The sequence below is a fragment of the Coffea eugenioides genome, chromosome 10, assembly GCF_003713205.1.
Source record: "Coffea eugenioides isolate CCC68of chromosome 10, Ceug_1.0, whole genome shotgun sequence".
Lineage (NCBI taxonomy): Eukaryota > Viridiplantae > Streptophyta > Magnoliopsida > Gentianales > Rubiaceae > Coffea > Coffea eugenioides.
The window spans coordinates 662,467-684,256 of record NC_040044.1 but is presented as its reverse complement, the minus strand read 5'-3'; the positions used below and the strand labels follow the sequence as shown (position 1 = coordinate 684,256).

Below are 21,790 nucleotides of genomic sequence, written 5' to 3'. Positions count from 1 at the left end.
GAGTACCGGAATCTGACGAAAAATTTCAGAATTAATATTAACTAGTGTTCTTAGTAAAGAATGGTTGGACACTACAATCATGCTTCTCATATTAGATGCCCTCACGGGTAGTGCGGCAGGGGTTAGTAGGCCCGTCTTTACGGTGAGGTCCCGTGTTCGATTCCGATGTGATAAAATTGCTGACATCCTTAGGCGGGATCGACCTGTTACGCATGAACACTAGTTATTATTATTATTATTATTTTCACTTAGGGGGTGTCCAGCCCTTTTTTTGGCCAGTGAGTTTGGCTTCCTCACTCAGAGAGGTGATTTTTCTTTACAATTACGGGCGGGCGCATGAATCACTGTCTATTTCCACCTTTTTCTGTTGCTTTGATGCTTTGCACTTGAAGGTAGTGGGAAGTGTTGCGGAGGTCGACGTTCATGAGGTATACCCAGGAGGCAACAGTTTTTCCAATACTCTTGCCTGACCGTAAAGAGTGCGCGTCCTGTCAAATCCAAGATGTTCAAAAATCCCATTATTGATGCCGGAGACGGGACAAGCAGATTCACTGATCTCAGACTCTGTACCATTTCATGTAGCACAGTTGAAGGACCAAACTGACTGACAAAGCACAATTTGGAGGGTCGAATTGAAGAAAGTAATAAATTTCAGATGTATGAGCTTAAAAAAAAGAGTAAGGATAGGCTAGAGTGGCAATTTGTCCCAAGTCCCAATGGGCTACCCATGCCCAAAGGAACTTTGGGCGGGATGGGTATTATAATTTGGTATTGGGTTTAAGTTGGGACACATCCCAACTATACCCATTAATGAATGGGAAAGGATGGGAAATACTTGGGTACCCATTGGGCTCAAATGGCAAGGGCTCCGTTTGGATTAGCTGTTTTTGGTAGGTGTTTTTGAAATATTTTATTGTAGCAGTGTATATGAAAAATTTTTACTATAAAATTTTTTTGAAATATTTGATATATTAATATGGATGGGATGTTTCTTGAGTTATTGTATATTACTGTAATATTGTATTTGAAAAACTTATTTTTTGAAAAAAAAGTCAATCCAAACGGAATCTTAGATTCAAAAATTATCTTTAACAATTTTTATAGTCATACCAGCGAATATAATCTAGTAGTCTTCCTAGTCATTATCCACAAGAATTTCCAGCATTTCAGTTAGTTTAGACCTGTCATCCTTGGACAATGATAAGGATAAATATTCAACATCCTAAGGACCTTGGCCATCTTGATATATGTTGGAATATGGCTGTATATCTATCTTTTCCTTTATTTGTTAATCCAATTTTTGGTGGGAATCTTGAGTATAAAGCACTTGCATGTTTATTTAATAAAACTAAAAGAAATTTAATAAATCAAAAATATTAAAATTATATAAAAATAAAAAATGAATTAAAGGAAAAAAAATATGTAGAAAATGGATTTGGGTATTGGGCGGGATCAATCTAAACCCATCCCAAAATGATCCCGCCCAAGTTAGTCCCAAAACACATATGGGTAAGGTTGGGCCCAAACCCATATGACTCGGTTCCATCTCAAACCCAAGCAAATCTCGCCCATCCCGCCCATTTTGCCACCTCTAGGACAGGCGATAAATTATTACAACAATTTAGTGATTTACATGTAGTCCTCCAGGAGTGAGCTTTTTCAGAGTCGACAAACTTCAACGATAACCTCCAACGGGGTCCAATAGCAAACCAACACTTGTTGAATATTTGTTGCGCCTTCTCCTCCGGGTGATTAAACATGTGCGCACCCAGAACTCCATGTTTACATGCTTCCTCCAAAGCGAATCTAATCAAATTGAACAAGCTCATGAATGTAAAGGTATCAAATCGAGCATTTTAATGTTTAAATTTATTTAATTATTTTAGTATATTTAAATTTTTAGTTAAATTCAATTTGTTTAATTGTCGAATCCATTTCAAATAAATTTTTAGTTGAATTTCAAAATTATCGAATGTAAAACGTTGTTTAAATTTAATTTGACTAATGGTCGAACGACATTCAAACCAACTCTTATCAAAAAGCCAACCTTGATTCAACTATCAAAAAGCCAATCTTGATTCAAATATCAAGTACCTGATTCATATTTCAGCCATAATAAAGTGTGCATCAAACTTTAATGCTTTTTTTTAATTTAAATCAATTGGAAAAGTTAAAAAGCCTAATCATATCACGGATTAATTTTTTGCACTCTTCCTTGACCAAATGGAGAAATGAAAAGTGTAAGATCCATCAATTCGCAATAAGATGCAGCGTCGTGGAGACAGGAGAGAGGTCTGGCGTTGAGATGGAATGCGTACCTTATCTGTCTGCTGCCCTCTCAGGTCAGTGTCATCGGGCGTTTCCTAATACGATGCCGCGTGCCATTGCCTAATGCAAAACATATCTTCACGTCTTATATCTCAATTACGAGTTCGAACGGATGCTGTTATCAATTGAACTTTAGGCCCCCCTCCATTCATGTAAAGTCTTTCATTCATTCATTCAATGAATAATGCACCAAACCCGTTAATGTAGCCCACATTCGGCCCCCACCACAAGATCAAAGCCACCCGCTCGCTACAAGCTTCAAGAAGACTCCTCCTTTTTCTTTTCTTTTTTCTTCAAGTTGTGGGCAGACAGGAGAAAGTAACAAAAAGTACTTTGGTGGCGATCAAATCCAACTTCTATTTATTGTACGTTTTCTGTTAATAAAATTTCGAGTTTTGGTGGTTAATTGCTGCAATTGAAACTCGTCCAAGATGGACCATAGACAACCGGTGGGTATGGAAATTGATCAAATCCAAGGGATACATTAATCCGCCGGGCAGAAACAATCGACGATACTGACGTGAATCTTAACATCAAACACAAACTTCACTTTTGTACATAAGCACACAAAGTACTTGAATACATGTACGCGGCTGAACCCCCAAAAAGCAGAAAATAAAATAAAAAGATCATTGCCACTCCAAAATGTATTAATCCAAATGCAAAATTATGACACACTGGAAAGCTGCTATTAATTTGCTTTGCTCTTTTATTAATGGCATCCAGCCTCCTTTCCTTTTTCCTTTTCCTTTTCCTTTTCTCCTTCAGTCTTGGGATGATAGCCAGGAAGCTTCTCCTTGATCTTATCCAAGAATCCCTTCTTATCCTTGGCCTCACCTTCAGTGGCGGTGCACTCTGCCGAAGGAGGCGGTGGTGCTGCTGCTGCTGGTGCGGCGACTTCCTCAGTCTTCTTCTGACCACCACCTGGTAGTTTCTCCTTGATCTTATCTAAGAAGCCCTTTTTCTCCTCTGGTTCATGAGCAGCATCTGCATGGGCCGGTTCGTCATATTTCGCAACTGGGATAGACGTGTCTTCCTCACATTTTTCAACCTTTTCTTCGTCCTTTTTATCACCCGATATCTTCTCCTTGATCTTGTCCTTCAAACCCTTCTTTTCCTTCTTTTTCTTCTTCTTCTCACCACCCTCTTCTACTTCTTCCTCACTTGACTGCAAAACAATCAGAAAGCCTCTGTATTAGCTAGCCTTTGAAAAATGAAACCTCCACACACCAAACACCTTTAAAAAAAACAAGAAGCGTATGGGATGATAAAAATGGAAAGGAGAACGAAAACTTACGCTGCTGGAGCTGCTACCAGATCGGTGGAGCTTCTCGAGAAGACCACCATGCTTCTTTTCCTCCTTGTCTGGTTCAGAAACACGCACTTTCTCATCAAACTCCGCAGAGATGGCCTGTCCTTGATCACACTTCTTCTCTTCCTCTTTCTTGCCCAAGTTGAAGAGTCCGCGATCCGTGACCTCAACAGCTGATCCCTCCTCAACCTTGATGTTACTCTGATCATACTCGGCCATTTTGCTGATCGATGTACTTAAAGCAGAATGTAACAGGAAACAGCAAAAAATCAAGGGGTAACTATTGAAAAGGTTGGTTACTCAATGAATGAAAACTGATCAAATAGAACTATGGCCGATGGAATTAAGAAAACGGTGGTATATATAACTTGAGCTGCAATTGGCCACAGGAAAGTGGCCATTTTTATAGCGATGGCCAAGGCTAACACGTACATGACGCGACTAAGGTAGCTTTAATTAATTTATTGAAACATTAAATAATTATTAAATAAATAATAATTAAAAAAAAGGAAGCCCAAAGGCCGCTCCAAAGCCCAATCAACTACACCAAGTCAAGTGTAACCGACAATCGACGTGGGCTTACATATGATGATCTTTTCTAAAGCAATGCGAATAAAGATGTTGCCAGGTTTCACCCATAGACGCGGGAGTTCACAATATCCATTCACTCGCTCCGTGAGGTTGACACGTGGTATAAGTTTTACCCTGTATTTCAATTCAACGCTCAAATTTAATGAATCTGTCTCAACATGAGCTCAAAAATAGACATCTATATTAAGGTGTGTCTGGATTTCAATTTTTTAAAGAAAATTTGTTATGTTTTTCATGTTTATATTTTTTAATCACCATTTTATTTTATATATATCAAATTATTATAGTAATTTTTCAAAAATAGACATTTATATTAAGGTGTGTTTGGATTCCAATTTTTTAAAGAAAATTTGTTACGTTTTTCATGTTCATATTTTTTAATCACCATTTTATCTCATATATATCAAATCATTATAGTAATTTTTTTTTACGAAAAAATCCAAAAAATGCAATCCAAATAAGACCTAAGTAAGTGATATTAAATTTTTTAGATAAAATTTGTTTCAAAAAATAAATGATAAATTATTTATCAAGCATTTAACATAATATATAATTATACATATATATATATATGAAATTTAACATTTATCAACTTAGTGATTTAATATATTCAGATTTTAAAATTTCAAATTTCATATTTCATATTTTGTCCTTCACACTTCAATTTTATCATACGAAACCTTAGACCCTAAGATGGTTCCGTGTTCGTTACGCGACAATTGATTGATTGACGAAAATGCCAAGAAGAAAGTAGGAACTAGAAAGGTCCAGGAAAGACACGCTGTAATAAGGTGGCGGAGACGGCGAATGGAGAGGTAACACGTAGGATGGGAACGTGAGAGGCTGTACTATGTGGGACCGCGAATTGTCGGCCTAGATTGGATAACTTTGGGGAACGTCAGGGTTGGGAGCTGTGAGAACCGAAAGTGAAGACGTGGCACGAATTTATTGGACCGTGATTGTTTCGAGATGCACAATTCGGGTGACAGGGATGAGCCTCTCTCTCTCTTTATTCTGATCTCTATCCGGTGGGCTCCAATTCCCGGCCCACGGATTGCCGTTTCTTTCACAGGCTGGGTGGCCCACTTCTTAGACAGGTGGTCGGTTTGACGTTGGTGATGCTTCATAGTTCTTCTTTGGAGATTGGATAATAACAAGTAACGAGTTGTAGGGGCTACGCACTCTGATCGAACCGGGAAAGAGACCATTCAAACCGAATTAATAATGTTGGCTAATCTGATTTGATTGTGTCACAAGTTTGCAATGGGTATGGACAATTGTAGCACAGCCCACTTGCCCTGCTTACGCTTAGCTCGTTCCTCACTTCCCACTCATATTTTTTATGCACAATATGAATTTGAGAATTCTAAACGTTAAGCACAGTATTAATTGTGGATTTAGTTAGAGTTTCAGGCAATTTGAGTCGACTCGGGCCCTAACCTAATCAAGTCAAGTCTTACTTATGTCTTGTTTGGATTGTATTTTTTTGAATTTTTTGTTAAAAAAAATTACTGTAACAATTTAATATATTTGAGGTAAAAATGTGATTGGAAAATATATTCATAAAAAACATAGTAATTTTTTTTTGAAAGAATTGCTATCCAAACAAGACCTTAATTTACCAAATTCAAATTCACTCAAGCTCGAACTCAAGTAAAAATAAGCAATAGCAATTTCTAAAGTAAGAAACAAAATGGTATTTGAGTATTCAAGTTATGAAGCGGGCAGGATAGTGCAGAAAAAGCTTAGTAGGAAGGGATGGAATGTAAAATGGTTGGTGAAACAGGCAAGGATAACAGCAGACCAACAGAATTACAACATCAACACAAGGGAGTTGGAAACCGCCAAATGAGGGTGTGATCAAGATAAATATGGATGCAGCCATAGTCGCTCAAATGGTAAGAACATGAAAAGGGATCATAGCCAGGAATTGGACTGGTAAAATAATAAGAGCAAAAGGGACAATAGAACGCATGAGGGGAGAAGCAAGAAGCTCTAGCGGCGAGAAGTGCATTATTGATGGCCCAGTACTCAGGGTGGACTAAAATATAAGTCCAATTAGACTGCAAAGAACAGACTATAGCAAGCGATGTACAGGACAGGAACATTGCAACAATCTCGGAAGATATTGAGGACTTTAAGGCAAGATGTTGAACAACGTAACTTCTCCGTTGTACCTAGGTCAGGAAATGTAACTAGTCATGTGCTAGCATAATATGCTTTCAGACCAGTTAGTGATATAGAATGGGAAAATGATTTCACAGTGTAGCTCATAGACACAGCAAAAAAAGAAATGAGGGTAGTTGTCTCTCTTTGTTATTAGCTCTTTTTGTAAAATGTCATCGTTTGTAGAAAAAAAGTAAAAATAAACAATAGATATGATAAATTTGAAAGGGATAAAATAATTTCATTCTAACAAATATCGAAGTAATGCATAAATATGGAATATTATAGGCTTGACAAGTTTTCATATCTTTGGACTCGAATTAACTCAAAAGCTCACGATTGAGCGACTCGATAATTGACCAAGCCGGCTTATTTTCATCTTAGATTTAGTAGAAAGATGAGTGATACTTTTAAAGTTTTTTCATAAGTCTCCGTGTTGGTTTTGGGTTGGTCTAATTATCTCGTCTCAGGCACGTAATAGAACAAAAGTCCTTCCTCAGACTTTAGACTCCAGACTTTCTCCTTTTAATTCGCGCGGGGTAGGATACATATATATTTTATTTTCCACAGGTCAGAAATCTGTTCTTCCTTAGCATGGCTCGTCGTCAGCTTCAATGGATAAAGCCCAAAGGCCAAGTTTTGAGTTTCTTTATTGGGCCAAAGGTTATATTAATTTTGAGTCTACGACTTTAAGTTGGAAGCCAAAAATGTTACTGGGCTGTTCATAAGTCCGGCCTAAAAAATGGAATTAATCGCAGAAAACGGGCTCAAACTTTCGCTTCATTACATTCAGTATCGAAATAAAAGAAAATAACTTCCAAATTCCAAGTTCCAACCAATTCTTTCCAATTTTGCTTTCTTGTTTAATCGTACAGTAGTATTATTGCTCGTCGTCAGCTTCCAGACTTTTTTTTTTTTTTTTTTTTTGCGTGGTAATTGGATATGTTACAAAATTACGGGTACTATTACAAGACAGGAATATCCAATGGTTTAATAAATTAATCCCAAAAAAAAAATAAAAGCATAGGAATGTCTCCCAAAATGAAAAATTGAATACTAGTATATTTGGCCTTTTTTTCTCATTCGTCCAGCCGTCCGTCCATCGGCTTCTGGTTCTGGGACGGATTGAAAAACAAACAAATTTTGAAAAATCTTTTTTTTTTTTTGCCGGACATTTACACACTAACACACAATACAACAGTCTATATACACGGTTCCTATATTTGTAATTTTATTTGAAGTGGAAGAAGAAACTGGAAAGGGCGAATTACAAGTGGGAGAGGATTAAATTATAATTGCCGGCGGCGGGCGGGACGGGGCGGAGCGGAGCCGAGGCGGCTTAGCGATGATAACGCGATCGAATCTAGCGGAGCAGCTGAGAGAATACCAGATTCGGTCCAAGCACGATTGGGCTTCCGTCTCTTTCTTCTCCTCCACCTCTAATCTCTCTTCTTCCCGGTAGGCATCTCCACAATTCCTTTTTTTTTTTTCTTCTTTGAAATAGCTCATTCAAATTCAATTTTAGTGTTTGTGTCTCGTGATCAGATCACTAAGATCATCGTGGAAGATTCCTTTTGTTAAAATTGTTTAAGATTTCTGGATATATAAAATGTTTAGCATCTGGCAAAAATTGTTGAAAGTTAATTGGAGAGAAGTGTTTAATTGGGGCATTTGGTTCTTCCGAGGGATTAATCTTGTCAGTCAATTGCCATCTCGGTGATCCAATTGAATTTAGGTTTAAAGTTCTCCAATTTATCGATTTTTAATATTTTTGAGATGCGTTGGTAATTGACAAAATTTGGTTGGTTTCTGCACTGAGTTGAAGGTTTAAATTAGATTATCTTAATAGCTTTTAGTGAACCTGAGCTTTTTTGTTCTGCTGATATGGAATTTTGGGTTCTTTTCTCAACCCTGAAAGAAAGTCTCAGGTTGATATGAATGTACAACTCTGATCCATGGAATACTTTCCAGCTGAATGCACATAAATGGAACCACTTTCTGCAGATGTAACTAAATGGTCTTCCCTAGGATCATGATTTACTTGGAAGTGTGTATCCGTCGAACACCTCTGGATAGTTGAGGCATGTATGGATATTTAGTTTAGGGTGTCTTTGTGTAGCGATTGCAGGTAGACCGTCTCATTTTGGCTATGATGATGTTGTCAGCTAGAATTTTTCTTGAAATGTTTCCTTTGAATATTGGCCACATCTCTTTTGTCTGGAAAAGGTTGTTATTCTTTCATTAACTCTTATTGGATGCGATCTCTGGTTATAATTCTACAAATAAAGCCAGCAAAATCTGGGTACTAAATATGATCCTGTGCTATTTTTGGTAATTTGGATGCGAGATTGAATGCAATGGTGTCACATTAATTAATAGACCTGGTATATAATTCTTTCTGTCGTATATGTTCAGCTTTATTGTTAATCTAGAATGCAGTTATCCTCTCCTTGTTATTAACTTTTTCTCTGCTTATTAAACATAAGGAATTCCACAACCTGTCCAAAAAAAGGTCTTTTTTAAATGTATTTTTATATTTAGTAATGTGTATTTATCTCTTCATAATAGCAATTCAGGCTGTGAATTAGTTCCAATATCTTTGTAGCATGTTTTTTGGAGCAATTATCCTATGTTACAGTCTCCAAGTGTTTGCTTGTAAGTGGATGTTGACGGTAGTGTCAATGACATGTATAACCATTGGGAAGTGAGTTCTAGGAAGAGGCAGTGAGCAAAGCCATGCTTTTCATAACTGGATTATGTTGTTTATGTGTTTGCATTCATCAAATTGTGTGGTTCATTTGTTTGTATTTGCATGTCCATGTGTTTTTAAAGCACAGTGTGTGCTGTTTCTCGTATAGATTCTGATTGCACCCTAATTGGAGATAAAAAGAAAAGGCTTTAAGCTCATATTAGGATACTATTACGGGGATGATGCCACCCTAAATGAGTGAATGTATGCTTTGTATGTGAGGTAGGTGTATGGGAATTTTGGATGTACCTTTCCTTTAAACCCCCCCCCCCCCCGGGGCACCCGGGGGGCATTTAATTATGCCTTTTACGGTGAAAAAGTTAGAAGCAGCCATTTTTGAGTGAAATTGAAGATTTAGAAGCAGCCGAAATTTGATCTTCTTGGGTTCTATAAAGGATTTTTCTCTTATGTATACAGCGATATGCACACCATTTTTGTCAACTTGATCAATTATAATTCTGGCTTATGCTTTTAATGTTCTTCATTTCCCTCTCGTGTGCAACACCTCCTGCCTCTGTCCTTATGAGTTTGCAAAAAACTTTCTATTTCTAAATGTGCAGCAACTGTTGCTTAAGGATAACCCTGTACTCAGCTGATCTCATTTCTCTGATATTTTGCAGGGTGGATGTTGTAGTCTTTGTAATTTGGGAGCTTGTGATCTTAGCATTTCTGGTTTTCTCAGCTGTTTCGTTATACTTCAGACAACTGAGGCTTGCTTTTATTTTATTATGTGTTACGTTACTATTGCTTCTGTGCATGAAGATTACCAAACAAGTAAGACAGGCTAGGAGAAAGAAGCGAAGGATGCTTCTTCCGCTGTCAATGTAACAGTTCTTACAAGTGGTCAACATTGACTCTGTAAATTGTGAGAATCTTTAACCTTTGTATTTCTCATTCTTTTACCATCAGTTATTTTGGTCCATGTAACTGAATTTGAGGTAGCTGATTAAGAGTATAAATTCCTGTTGTTATTTAACCATGAGACGGCTGGGTTTGGAGGTTGATTTGTTTTGGTTGAAGTTCTGTCCCTAAATTAATTTTGTGCCATCAAGCACGGATTTTGGTTCTATTAGCACCCTTGTCCCATGAACACTGACGTTGCACATTTTGGCGGTTGTACTGCTTTGTCATGTAGGAAGCTGTTTGATACCATTTACTTGTTAAACATTGGCATTTGATGTCCATGGAATACACCAACCAGTATCCTTGGAATAGAATCCTGATTTGCAATATTGGATGCATGACCTCTATCTGAGAATGAGGATTGGATTCTATACATTGCGGAGAAATTGGTGTTTAAATGATTTCTACATGAGGTTTGAGGTCTTCAAATTGTTAGTTGAGTGATACATAGACCGTCTGTGCGATGCTTGAAGATCATTGGGGCTTAAAGAAATGGACCTCAATTCCCTGCGTCACTATTGTCCATATTGCACCGAAGACCAGTAGAATGCTCAAAACAATTCCCAAGCTTCCAAGTGACCAATTAAGGTACCACATTGCGCTATGCTTTACAGGTTTGTTGGTCATAATCCACATTATACAGGGATATGCAAAAGTTACTGGGAGTGTAATGCCTCCAATCAGCCCTGCCAAACTCGGCAAGAAGGGAAGAGCCACTGCTATAAAGAATGCCAGGCACCCAAAAAACATTCGTAATGCTGCCCTCAACCACCACGGACATGGCCTGTTATTGTTGCTGGTGTACCTGAATTCAAGGTTGTCGAAGACTGGCATTGCATATATTTGGAATGATGTTAAGCTGTTGAGGACGATAAACAGGCTTGTCGCCCCTAGAATCACCTTTGACGTGTCATTCCTGTGGTATTTGTCCAAAGCGCTCATTATCCCACCGTTGGAAGGTATCTGGCGGCAGAGCACACCAGAATCAGTACTTATCTCGTTCAAAAATTGCAGTTTTAGATGACAAATATATGCAGGAGGACATAATTAAGGATGATTAGTACTGCTAGAGTAGCAAGTCCAAAGAGGGGCATTGGAGTGTACCAGGTCTCCGTAAGCCCAGTAGCCGCCAATTGCCAAAGGAAACAAACACAAGGCAATGATGAGGTACGAGAACTTCACTCCTTTCCACATTGGCAGGCGTGAGGGTTGCTTGAGACTGGATGGCATCGTACCCTGTATTGAAAACGCAACATAGTAGTAGGAACAGATCAGTGCCCAACACAACACACACCTTTCTACTTGCTACCATATCGGAATTCAAAAGGATACAGTCCAACTCTTAGTACCATTTATGTTTTCTTATATATATATATAGAGGCATGTTCCATTCTCAATGACAGTTATTCGAGTTGCAAATAGAGCAAAACCTGTATCTCAAGGACTAGATTGTGGCCCCTGAAGGCAAATGCAACGATCCCAAGGGCGTTCAGGATGCTGCAAATTCTACCAATTTCAGATTTAAACACTATTGGTTCATAAGAGACTTTCCCAGGCCGATCCTTGACAACCGACACCACCCATATAATCGTACAGTAAGAAACTGCTGTGACTGCACCGATTAAAGAAACTCCGGCTATGGAGTTTAGATTAGGAAGTTGAGCCAGAATTACGGCAGAGAACGTGAACACCAGATACCATTCGGTCATGCTCAGCGGGGTGATGTGGTCGGTGGCTCCGCTACTACTTTCGCAAACAGTTTGATAAAACATCTTCATGGTTCCGCCTCCAATCATTATTAGTGCAACACAAGTCCCTCCTGATAGATACATAGTCGGAAATAGAGCCAAAAGCTTCCCTACCTTGTTACCTGCAGCACCCCGGCCCAAAAATCAATCATCTTTTAGTTACCGATTCATCGATCTTTCACTGCGTACTTTGAAAAGTAAGGTAATTAAAAAAAAAAAAAAAAAAAAGGTAAGGTGGTTCTAGTGATACTGGTCTTTTCAACTTTAATTTTTGTGGCAGGATTAACAGAATTAAGCTTTTGGTCTTTTCTAATAGTGCTAGTTGTGACTCATGAAGGAGGATGTAGTCTGATGCTGACCGAAAACAGCCATGGAGAGCCATAGGTAACGGCTGTATCGCATCCCCGCTACAGACTCGTGTAATTGGATTAATAACCATAATGTGTATAACTGCCACATAAAAGCCAGCGATAGACAAATGATTCCCCAGGTCCTGCAATTAGTAGTGCATGCATAATTAGGAACTTAATCAGATCGAGATTGAAAAAGTAGTGGTAAGAATACACATACTAGTACCATATATACTGGGGAATTAACTTAAAAGAAGTGGAATTTTTTCAAGTGTTAGTCACCATCCAACCAAATTATGTTAACGTTTAATTAACTCACCAACCAAGGGCTGTAAAAGCAAGAGGGAGTACAAGAGCTTGTACTCCAATCCCTGAGCTAAGCGTGTGAAAAGCTGCATAATAGGCGTTTCCATTCCTGGACTCCGTGATGGGAAGCCATGCTTCTTGAGGATCAAGCTTAGTGAAATGACCTATTTCTTCCAGGCAACCTTGCATGCTTTCAATGGCTTTCTTCATGGGGCTTGCTAAAGGGGTCATAATGCGTGCGGCAAAAGGGCTTTTAGGGGTCCTAGGCGGGGTTCCGTTAATTCCATGGTTTGGAGTTTCAGTCGTGGAAAGTGAATGGATTGCTCCAAATGTTGGGGATACTGAGGTTGCCGGAAGTACTCCAGGAATAGGTTCTTGAATATCGGGGCTGGGGCTTGAGATCACTTCTACCAGCTCTGCTCGACTCATGATTGGCCCAGGAGTCTCTCTCTCTTTTCACTTTCTCCTCACGTAATTAGTATCGTTGGTCTTTGATGTAGAGCCTGTGTCGTAGGATTTGTTGGAGCAATGGTAGGATATATATAGAACCATTTAAAGGGAGTTTTGATCGATGTATTGGTCGATGTGGATGCTACCATGCTGCGGGAATAAAGTTGGTATCTTTTGCTTCTTTGACCAACCGCACAATGGCTTGGCTGCCGGTTAAAAGACTTGAAAAAGGCCAGCAATACGAGCAATCACTGCTCAACGAGTCATAAAGCATGTCTGCTTGTATCAGAGGAGCGTATGTGGTCTATCATGCAGATAAGCAGATAAATATCATCAGAAGCTTAATTAATCAGCAGGGCTTGGTGGAAATTTCCCACAAGTTGCACTCTCTTGGCTACACTGTTCTTGGGAACCAGAATATCCTTTTATCCAATCAATATGGTGCCTCTTTGCTAGGAAGTTTCATTGATCGCTATTCAAATTGAAGTGAAACTCAGTTGTTTATTAAGGGCACTTTCTTTCCACATTGTACGTACCAATAAACACTAAGTAGACTGAAGAATACAAGATAGTTGAACCAACTTTTTTCTTATATTTCGTTATTTAACTCACTATACCTTATGCAGCACGAATGGCCAAGAGCACTTCGGCAGCATTATGGTGGTGGAATACAGGGGTTGATGGCTGTTGTTTAAGTTCCTCGGCCCCAGATGATCCGTAAAGAATATTGATTAGTGGGTTAAGGATGATATACATACATATATATATATATATATATATATATGGTTCCTGTAAGTTTTGGATTACCTAATGCATAAGGAACCCCTTTGCGGTTAAGTGAAAAGTGAATTAATCAATTAAGAGATCAGTTTCAACACTTTGAACCTGAAAATGGATGACCTCAGGGTCCTAACGTCTGCGGTACTGATGCCATAGCCTGACGCAAGAATTATGCAGGTCCAGTCCAGAAAAGTGATGAAGGATACGTGGGCTGAGGTGTTAGCGACCATACATGGGTGAACTTACCTAAGAAATGAGAATTGAGACGATCTCCATCCCTGCTGCCCAGGACAGAGTAGTTGCTAGGACCGCACCGGGTCAGAGGACCAAGGGGCATGATACCCTTTAAATAAAGTTTAAAGGATTCGAATCTGGTGAATGGAGAAAATAACACCCCCAAAAAGGATTCGACAATACTCAGACTCGAATTATTCAAAACCAATGCAGTCTCCGAACACTAGCAGTTAACACCCAAAAAAAAAGGTTGCAAGGGCCACCAACTTTCTCATAGTGCGCTATTCGTTCCACCTTTTTCTTCCTTGACAACTAACTTGGTTCTTGCTTTCGGGACTCAAACTTTCTAGTTTGCCTGCTATCGACTCAAATTGGTTCATCTTTATATGGACTGACATTAGAGGCCAGGGAAGAGAACCATTTTTATTTTGCTTTCTAATGTTTCTTGACTGTCTACAACAATCCTTGTTTCATTTCTTAGAAGCTTTCTACTTTTCTCTATACCTGCTTTTAATGTTAAACAAGTTTCAATTTTTCGACTCAACATTTTTTTTTTTTGGGCATTAGACTCTACTCTTAACTGGATCAGGATTGGCCTGGTTGGTGTAATTCTGATGTAATCGTAATTTTTTATACAAGTATAATAGTATGAGTTGATAACCTTACGTTACAGCAGTTTATGAGAATTACATAACCAGACAGGGCAACAATTCCACTTGAGAGTTGAGAGACCCCAGATCCCTCTTTAACTCCGGTAAATGATTCTATGGAATCTATGTTGAGGATGGTCATTTCGGCTCGGATAACCCGAGCCTCGTACTCTGATTCCTCCCGAGATCCCACCTCGGCACCTTGCTCATCGAGGACGTCAAAGCCTGTGTACCACTTCGGCCTAAGTCTTCAGGTCATTAGCCGAGGTGACACCTGATTGATGGACGCCTACGAAAGATGGGAACTGACACTTGATACGCCTGACATCTGATGGACAGCTACTCTGACACACGCCGCCTGAAACTGGCGACTGTCCCATCGAACCTTTTCGTAAAGAGCAGTCCAATCAACCAGATGCACTGACCGTCTCAGATCTTTAGGGACCCGTGATGCCAGTCCCTCTTCCCAAAGAACCCCCTATAAATACCCCCGAGTATCTACTAAGAGGGGGATGATGACCAATTATCTGGTAAAGACATACTGATACTCTCTTCAACCCACATATTCTCTCATTCCCGAACTGACTTAAGTTTCGGAGTTCTACCGGGGGATTCAGCCCCTCTTGTAACTTAAGCAGGTGACCTCGTCCCAGTGGACCACCCAGAGTACTCAGAAGATTTACTCCAGCGGTACAGAATTCACCTCTTCAATTGGCGCCGTCTGTGGGAAGCGTGAAAATACCAAAATATGAAGCCTACGCGTTCGAAGAGCAGAAAAGCTCTCACCATTGGTGCTGAACAAAGCAATGCAGCCCAACCAGAGGATATTTCAGAAGGGCAAGAGCCCCCAAGGACTCAGCCCGCAAACGAAGAGGCCGTAGCACGTATGGCCGAGTTTGTAACCGAAAACCCCAACATCTTTGAGGAGTTGGGGAGGTACCTAAAAAGGCAGGGCAAACAGAAAGCTGAGTCCTCCAAAAGGAAGTCAGATGGATCCCCTGAAGATTCATCTGACGAGGAATCTGATGGGAGACGCCTCAGCCGAAGTGCTTCGAAGCGGGCATTTTCTAAGGCCACTTCTAAGGTAGCTTCCATGACCAAGGCATTTTCCCGAGAACTCCTAGGGCGACGACTTGAGGAGGAACCTCGACCCCTGGGAACACCCGGGGTGAATTATATGAGGGCCCCGCCCTTCACTGACGACATTAACGAGGAAAGGCTTCCTCCAAACTTCAAGCTTCCCGCGATACCATCTTATGACGGCCGAGGTGATCCCGAGGATCACATCCACGCCTTCATCTCGGCTTTCCGTTTATACTGCATCCCTGTCCCAGTCATATGCCGAGCTTTTCCAGTGTTCCTCCAGGGCACTGCTCGAAAATGGTTCTGGGGATTAGAACCTAGGAGCATCTCCACCCTGGGGGAACTGGTGGAAAGATTTCTCCACCGATTCATCTCTTCCCGGCCTACGACCAGGACCTCGGCTTACCTGCTGAACATGCAGCAGAACCCGGGAGAATCACTTCGGTCGTACGTCCAGAGGTTCAATGAAGAAAGCGTTCAAATACCTGATCCTAATGAGCAGGTCACCATTGATGCTTTCACCCATGGACTCGTGTCCGGGGTATTCAACACTGGGATCCACAAGAAGTATCCCCGCACACTCCATGAACTATGGTCGAAGGTCGAAAAGGGCATACAAGCCGAGGACCTCAACCGCATGAAGAAAGAAGTCCAAGCTGCTCGCCCGAGAGCCGACCCCCGAAAAGGGAATGAGCTTGGCCGAAGTGAAACGGGGACTGGAAGCGGCTTCCAGAGTCCCGGCCGAGATCGTCGTAGTGTGTTCGATAGGATTTCCAAGGGGAAGTCGCCTATCCCTGATTCCGAACTGACCCCCCTGAACACCTCCCGATCTCGCGTGCTGTCTGTAATGGAACAAAACAACCTCGGGAAGGCTCCTCCCAAAATGTTCAGCAGCAGAGACAAGAGGAACTCGAACCTCTACTGTCTGTATCACCGGGATATCGGGCACGAAACTGAGGACTGCAACGATCTCAAGAAGGAGATCGAGAACCTCATTAGACAGGAGCACCTGAAGCAGTTCATCCGCCGAGGTGGAGGTCAGCAACGAAACGAACCCCGACGGGATAACCGGGGTGATCAACGCCGAGACGAAAGGCGGCCCTCCGGAGCAGTTGCAGGCCTCCAGAGGATCCTAGGGAGACAAAAAGGCCTCCCCGAGACGGATCCTCAGGACAAGGATTAGGGTACGGACCCAACATAGCCGGGGTCATCAATACCATTGCCGGAGGTCCGACGGGAGGAGACAGCCAAAACTCCCGAAAGAGGACCTACAGGCAAGCTAACCCGGATCAGGCCGAGTCCAGCTCCCGCCTGTCCGAAGTGATTACTTACGGGCCTAGCGACCCCGTCCCAGCTGCTTCGAGCAGTCACGAAGCTTTGGTGATTGAGGTGCTCACCAATAACTATATCGTGAAGAAGGTCTACATTGACCCAGGGAGTTCAGTGGACGTCATGTACCTTCGCACGTTTGATAATCTCAAACTGGATAGGGAAAGCATGACCCCGGTAAGGACTCCTCTTATAGGCTTCGGGGGACATGTTGTGCATCCCGAAGGAATGGTGACCCTGACGGTAACCGTGGGGTGCCACCCCCGATGCCGGACCATTCCGGTCAACTTCGCCGTGGTAAGGGCCGACTCCCCGTACAACCTTCTCTTAGGTCGGCCCACGCTTAATGCTCTGCGGGCGGTATATTCCACTTATCACCTGAGTTTTAAGTTCCCTACTCCCGCGGGGGTTGCCGAGGTCAGCAGTGACGTTTGTGCAGCCCGGGAGTACTACCTCGCCACTCTACAAGCAACCTCCCCATCCACCTCCAATGCGAGGTCTGAAAAGAGGTCAGACATTCTCTCGATTGATTGCATTGATCCTCAACAAACGGTGAAACTCCAGAGACTGGAAGCCGGAGATGAGGTGGAGGAGATTGCCCTGAACCCCATAAATCCGGACCAAACGATCCGTGTGGGCACCTGTTTGCCCAACTTAGTTAAGAAAGGAATGGTGAACCTCCTCCGAGAATACCGGGACGTCTTTGCTTGGGCCGCAGAAGAGGTCCAAGGAGTCCCGCATCACCTCATGATACACGAGCTCAATGTTGACCCACAGGCACGCCCTGTCAAACAAAAAAGGAGGCACCTCGGCCCAGAGCGAAGCCGGGCTGTTGGAGAAGAGGTGGACAAGCTCTTGCCTGCAAAAATAATCCGAGAAGTCCAATACCCGACCTGGTTATCCAACCCGATCATGGTCAAGAAAGACACCGGGGCTTAGAGGATGTGCGTCGACTTCACCGACCTCAATAAAGCTTGTCCCAAGGACTGCTACCCACTGCCCAAAGTCGACACCTTGGTGGATTCAGCAATGGGTTATGAGGTCCTCTGCTTTCTTGACGCCTTTAAGAGGTACCACTAGATAGGCATGAGTCTAGAGGATCAGGAGAAGACTGCCTTCTACACTGACCGAGGCACTTATTGCTACACCACCATGCCTTTTGGACTAAAGAATGCCGGGGCCACGTACCAACGCTTGGTCAACCAAGCCTTCAAATCTCAGATCGGGCGAAATGTCGAAGCCTACGTGGACGACATTCTCCTCAAAAGCCAGACGACCTCTTCCTTCCTCTCTGACCTGAGAGAAGTCTTTGAGGTCCTAAGGAAGACGCGGATGATGCTGAACCTCAAGAAGTGCGTCTTCGGTGTCACGTCGGAAAAATTCCTGGGTTACCTCGTCTCGAGACGGGGTATCGAAGCAAACCCAGACAAGGTAAAAACCATTCAAGAGATGTCTCCACCTCGGTGCATCCGTGATGTACAGAGACTGACAGGGCGGTTGGCCGCCCTGAATCAATTCTTATCGCAATCTGCTTCCAAGGCACTGCCCTTTTTCAAGGTTCTAAAAAAGGCGGACAGTTTCTCCTGGACCAAGGAATGTCAACAGGCCTTCGAACAATTGAAAGAATACCTTCACCACCTCCCAACACTCACCTCACCTCGTCTAGGGGACAAATTATTCTTGTACTTATCTGCTGCAGCCGAAGCTGTGTGTGCCGTGTTGATAAGGGAGGAAGGTGTACAGATGCCCATCTATTATGTCAGCCGAGTCCTCCGAGGTCCGGAGACCAGATACACCCGGGCGGAGAAGCTCGTGCTGGCCTTAATCCATGCAGCTCGTAGGCTTAATCCCTACTTTTTAGCCCACCACGTTTGCCTAAGAACTGACCAACCACTTCGGCAAATCTTATCACAGCCAGAGGCCTCTGGACGCCTCACCAAGTGGGCTATTGAGCTGGGGGAGTATGACTTGTCTTACGAGCCTCGTACAGCAATCAAGGCTCAGGCCCTCGCAGACTTTCTAGCCGAGCTCACTTTTGATGAGGTGAAGGACAGTACCTCGGCTAACAATTCTCCTACTGCCGAGCCTCAGCGGTGGATTCTACATGTGGATGGCTCGTCTAATAGTGAGGGTAGTGGAGCATATTTGCTCCTCGAAGACCCCCAAGGAGAAACATGTTCATACGCTTTGAGATTTGACTTCGCCGCTTCCAACAACGAGGCTGAGTACGAAGCTGTCATTGTCGGCCTGCAACTAGCTCGTAAGCTAGGGGCCGCGCACATCTTGGCCTATAGTGACTCCCAACTCGTTGTGTGCCAAATACTAGGCGAATACGAGGCTAGGGAAGAGGTGATGCATCGCTACCTCTCCAAAGTCCTCCAACTGGTGGCACACTTCGAGTCTTTTGAAATCCAAAGAATACCGCGGTCACATAATAGGAGGGCAGATGCCCTCTCTCGGCTCGCTTCTACCTCCTTCTCTGACCTGAACAAGACAGTTCTTGTGGAAGTCTTGGCCGAGCCAGGATATGTGGGGGAAGTTATATGTCCAATTTATCCAGGGGACACCTGGATGGGACCGCTATTCCGATTTCTCAGCCGGGGTGAACTTCCTGAAGACCGAGTCGGGTCCCGGAAACTGCAACGAAAAGCAGCTCGGTACGCTTTTCGGGACGATCTCCTGTACAAGAGGTCATACCTCGGCCCATGGCTGCGATGTATCACTCCGGAAGAAGGGGAGAAGATCCTGCAAGACATTCATGAAGGACTTTGTGGTGCTCACGTCGGCTACAGGATGCTCGTTAAAAAAGCTTTGCTGCTCGGATATTTCTGGCCCACCCTGAGGGTGGATGCCCAGGTCATGGTCCTTAGCTGTCCTTCTTGTCAGCATCATGCCCCAGAGCATCACCAGCCAACCAATCTTATGATCCCCATCACTTCGCCATGGCCATTCGAACAGTGGGGGACTGATATAATCGGACCATTCCCCAGGGCCCCAGGCAATTTTGCATACGCGGTGGTGGCGGTAGACTACCTCACCAAATGGGTTGAGGCTGAGCCTTTGAGAAGCATCACCGGATCAGCAGTTCAAAAATTCTTCTGGAAGAGCGTCGTTTGTCGCTTCGGCCTACCCCGGGTGGTCATCTCGGATAATGGAAGGCAGTTCGCTGACAACCCTTTCAAGATATGGTGTCAAAACCTGGGAATCAAACAATATTTTACCTCGGTAGGACACCCTCAGGCCAATGGACAGGCCGAAAACTTTAACCGCACTCTCCTCCACGGCCTTAAAACCAGATTATACCGAGGTGGATCGTCATGGGTAGAAGAACTCCCCAGCGTCTTGTGGTCCTACAGGACCACTCCGAGGTCGGCAACCCAAGAGACCCCGTTCTCTTTGACGTATGGGTCAGAAGCTGTGGTCCCAACCGAATTCATAACGCCGAGCCCACGGATGGCCGCGTATGCTGTCGAAGTCAACGAGGAGGAGCGGCGGGTTGACCTCGACCTCGCCGAGGAGAAACGTGATATGGCCGCGGCCAAAGTTGCTATCTATAAAAATATCCTAACTGGTTACTACAATACTCGGGTCAAACACCTACGGTTCAGCCCGGGAGATCTCGTGCTCCGGAAGAACTCGGTCAGCCGAGCTGAACCTCAGGGCAAACTGAATCCTAAGTGGGAGGGACCCTATCGCGTTGTCGAGTCCAGCCAAAATGGATACTGTAAATTAGCGTACCGAGATGGGTCTCGGGTGCCTCGAACTTGGCATGCCGAAAATCTTAAACTGTATTGCCCTTGAGGGGTACGTGTTTTTTAATTTTAAGTCTTGAGTTATTTTTCACTTCTTCTTGTTTCGTTATAAGTGAAAAATAAGGGGACAAAGCAGCAGTAAAGAAAATAAAACCGAACTGAAGTAAGAAGATTGCAAAAACATGGAAGTCCATTGAATTGAAGTAGAAGACCGAGGTCACGCCTACAAGTACAAAAAAGGGGTGCTTCTAAGCATTCCCTGTGAGGTCATCTATGACCTCGGCCTACAAAAACAAAAAAGGGATGCCTCTAAGCATTCCCTGCCCCGGAGCCTTGCTCCCCTATGGTTTCTCCACCTGCCTCGGCATCCTGTTGCCCTTCAGCCCCGCTGCCGGATTGACTCCCTTCACTGCCCTCACCATCTAGTTCAAACTCCTGGAGCCACTTGTTGAATTCAGCTCGAACCTCGGCTAGGTCTCTCCTGGCCTGGATGCCCTCGGCCATACGGTCGCACAGCTCCTTGACATCTTCATTGTAGTGAGAAGCGCTTTGAAGGGACTCCAGCTGCTCAGAAGAAATGAAAGGCATTGCATCATTGACAGCCGAAGTGTAGCCAAGCATAAAGGATGGGCGTGTGAGTTCGCCGAGGTCGCGAGTGAAGGACTCCGACTTCCGGAAGGCCTCCACAGCAGTGACCTCGGCTTTGTCCATGGCCTCTTTGTTCGACTGCTCTTCCTGGGCCCTTCTCCCTTTCTCTTCATCAAGGGCAGTGATCAGGGAGTTGTTGGCGACTTCGGCCTTCTTCCTTCCCTTCTCGGCCTTGTCTCGCTCCAGCTCAGTGGCCCTCAGCTTCTTTTCCAGATCGGTGATCCTTTTCTGAAGCTCGGCGGGTGGCTTGTAAGTCTGCATGAAATGCCCATAACGCTGGAGCATCTCGGCAAAGAAAGCCGAGGTAGAGGCCCAGGAGACCGAGGCGCTCTGCATCAGCTCGGCAGGAGTGAGTTTCCTCGCATAGGTATTATCCCTAGGCAGCACGGAGTGCACCAGAAGCTCGTGCGC

At 43.3% G+C, this 21,790-nt stretch overlaps 3 protein-coding genes across 3 annotated transcripts; 1 reads left to right on the top strand and 2 right to left on the bottom strand.

Moving 5' to 3' along the window:
• Nucleotides 1-2,782: 2,782 nt before the first annotated feature.
• Nucleotides 2,783-4,035, bottom strand: LOC113749107 (phosphoprotein ECPP44-like). Its single transcript, XM_027292768.1, has 2 exons — nucleotides 3,626-4,035; nucleotides 2,783-3,496 (listed from the first exon to the last, which is right to left on the bottom strand). The coding sequence occupies exons 1-2, from the start codon at nucleotides 3,857-3,859 to the stop codon at nucleotides 3,041-3,043; spliced, it is 690 nt and encodes a 229-aa protein (XP_027148569.1). The 5' UTR covers nucleotides 3,860-4,035; the 3' UTR covers nucleotides 2,783-3,040.
• A 3,405-nt stretch (nucleotides 4,036-7,440) lies between these two features.
• LOC113748580 lies at nucleotides 7,441-10,128 on the top strand. Its single transcript, XM_027292050.1, has 2 exons — nucleotides 7,441-7,855; nucleotides 9,767-10,128. Exons 1-2 carry the CDS (start codon nucleotides 7,743-7,745, stop codon nucleotides 9,972-9,974), a joined length of 321 nt encoding a protein of 106 aa, XP_027147851.1. The 5' UTR covers nucleotides 7,441-7,742; the 3' UTR covers nucleotides 9,975-10,128.
• Nucleotides 10,129-10,223: 95 nt separating this feature from the next.
• On the bottom strand, nucleotides 10,224-12,941 carry LOC113748579 (lysine histidine transporter-like 8). The gene is made up of 5 exons (XM_027292049.1): nucleotides 12,467-12,941; nucleotides 12,157-12,290; nucleotides 11,480-11,919; nucleotides 11,154-11,285; nucleotides 10,224-11,012 (listed from the first exon to the last, which is right to left on the bottom strand). Exons 1-5 carry the CDS (start codon nucleotides 12,880-12,882, stop codon nucleotides 10,524-10,526), a joined length of 1,611 nt encoding a protein of 536 aa, XP_027147850.1. The 5' UTR covers nucleotides 12,883-12,941; the 3' UTR covers nucleotides 10,224-10,523.
• Between the last annotated feature and the right edge of the window lie 8,849 nt (nucleotides 12,942-21,790).

Bases quoted from the DNA above. Each gene is read 5' to 3' on its own strand.
- LOC113748580 (XM_027292050.1), top strand. From the start codon at position 7,743: ATGATAACGCGATCGAATCTAGCGGAGCAGCTGAGAGAATACCAGATT. The intron at 7,856-9,766 runs GTAGGCATCTCC...GATATTTTGCAG, and splicing joins TCTAATCTCTCTTCTTCCCG to GGTGGATGTTGTAGTCTTTG.
- LOC113749107 (XM_027292768.1), bottom strand. From the start codon at position 3,859: ATGGCCGAGTATGATCAGAGTAACATCAAGGTTGAGGAGGGATCAGCT. The intron at 3,497-3,625 runs GTAAGTTTTCGT...ATTGTTTTGCAG, and splicing joins CTGGTAGCAGCTCCAGCAGC to TCAAGTGAGGAAGAAGTAGA.
- LOC113748579 (XM_027292049.1), bottom strand. From the start codon at position 12,882: ATGAGTCGAGCAGAGCTGGTAGAAGTGATCTCAAGCCCCAGCCCCGAT. The intron at 11,920-12,156 runs GTCAGCATCAGA...GGGGTGCTGCAG, and splicing joins GCTCTCCATGGCTGTTTTCG to GTAACAAGGTAGGGAAGCTT. The intron at 11,286-11,479 runs GTTTTGCTCTAT...TTTTCAATACAG, and splicing joins ATCTAGTCCTTGAGATACAG to GGTACGATGCCATCCAGTCT.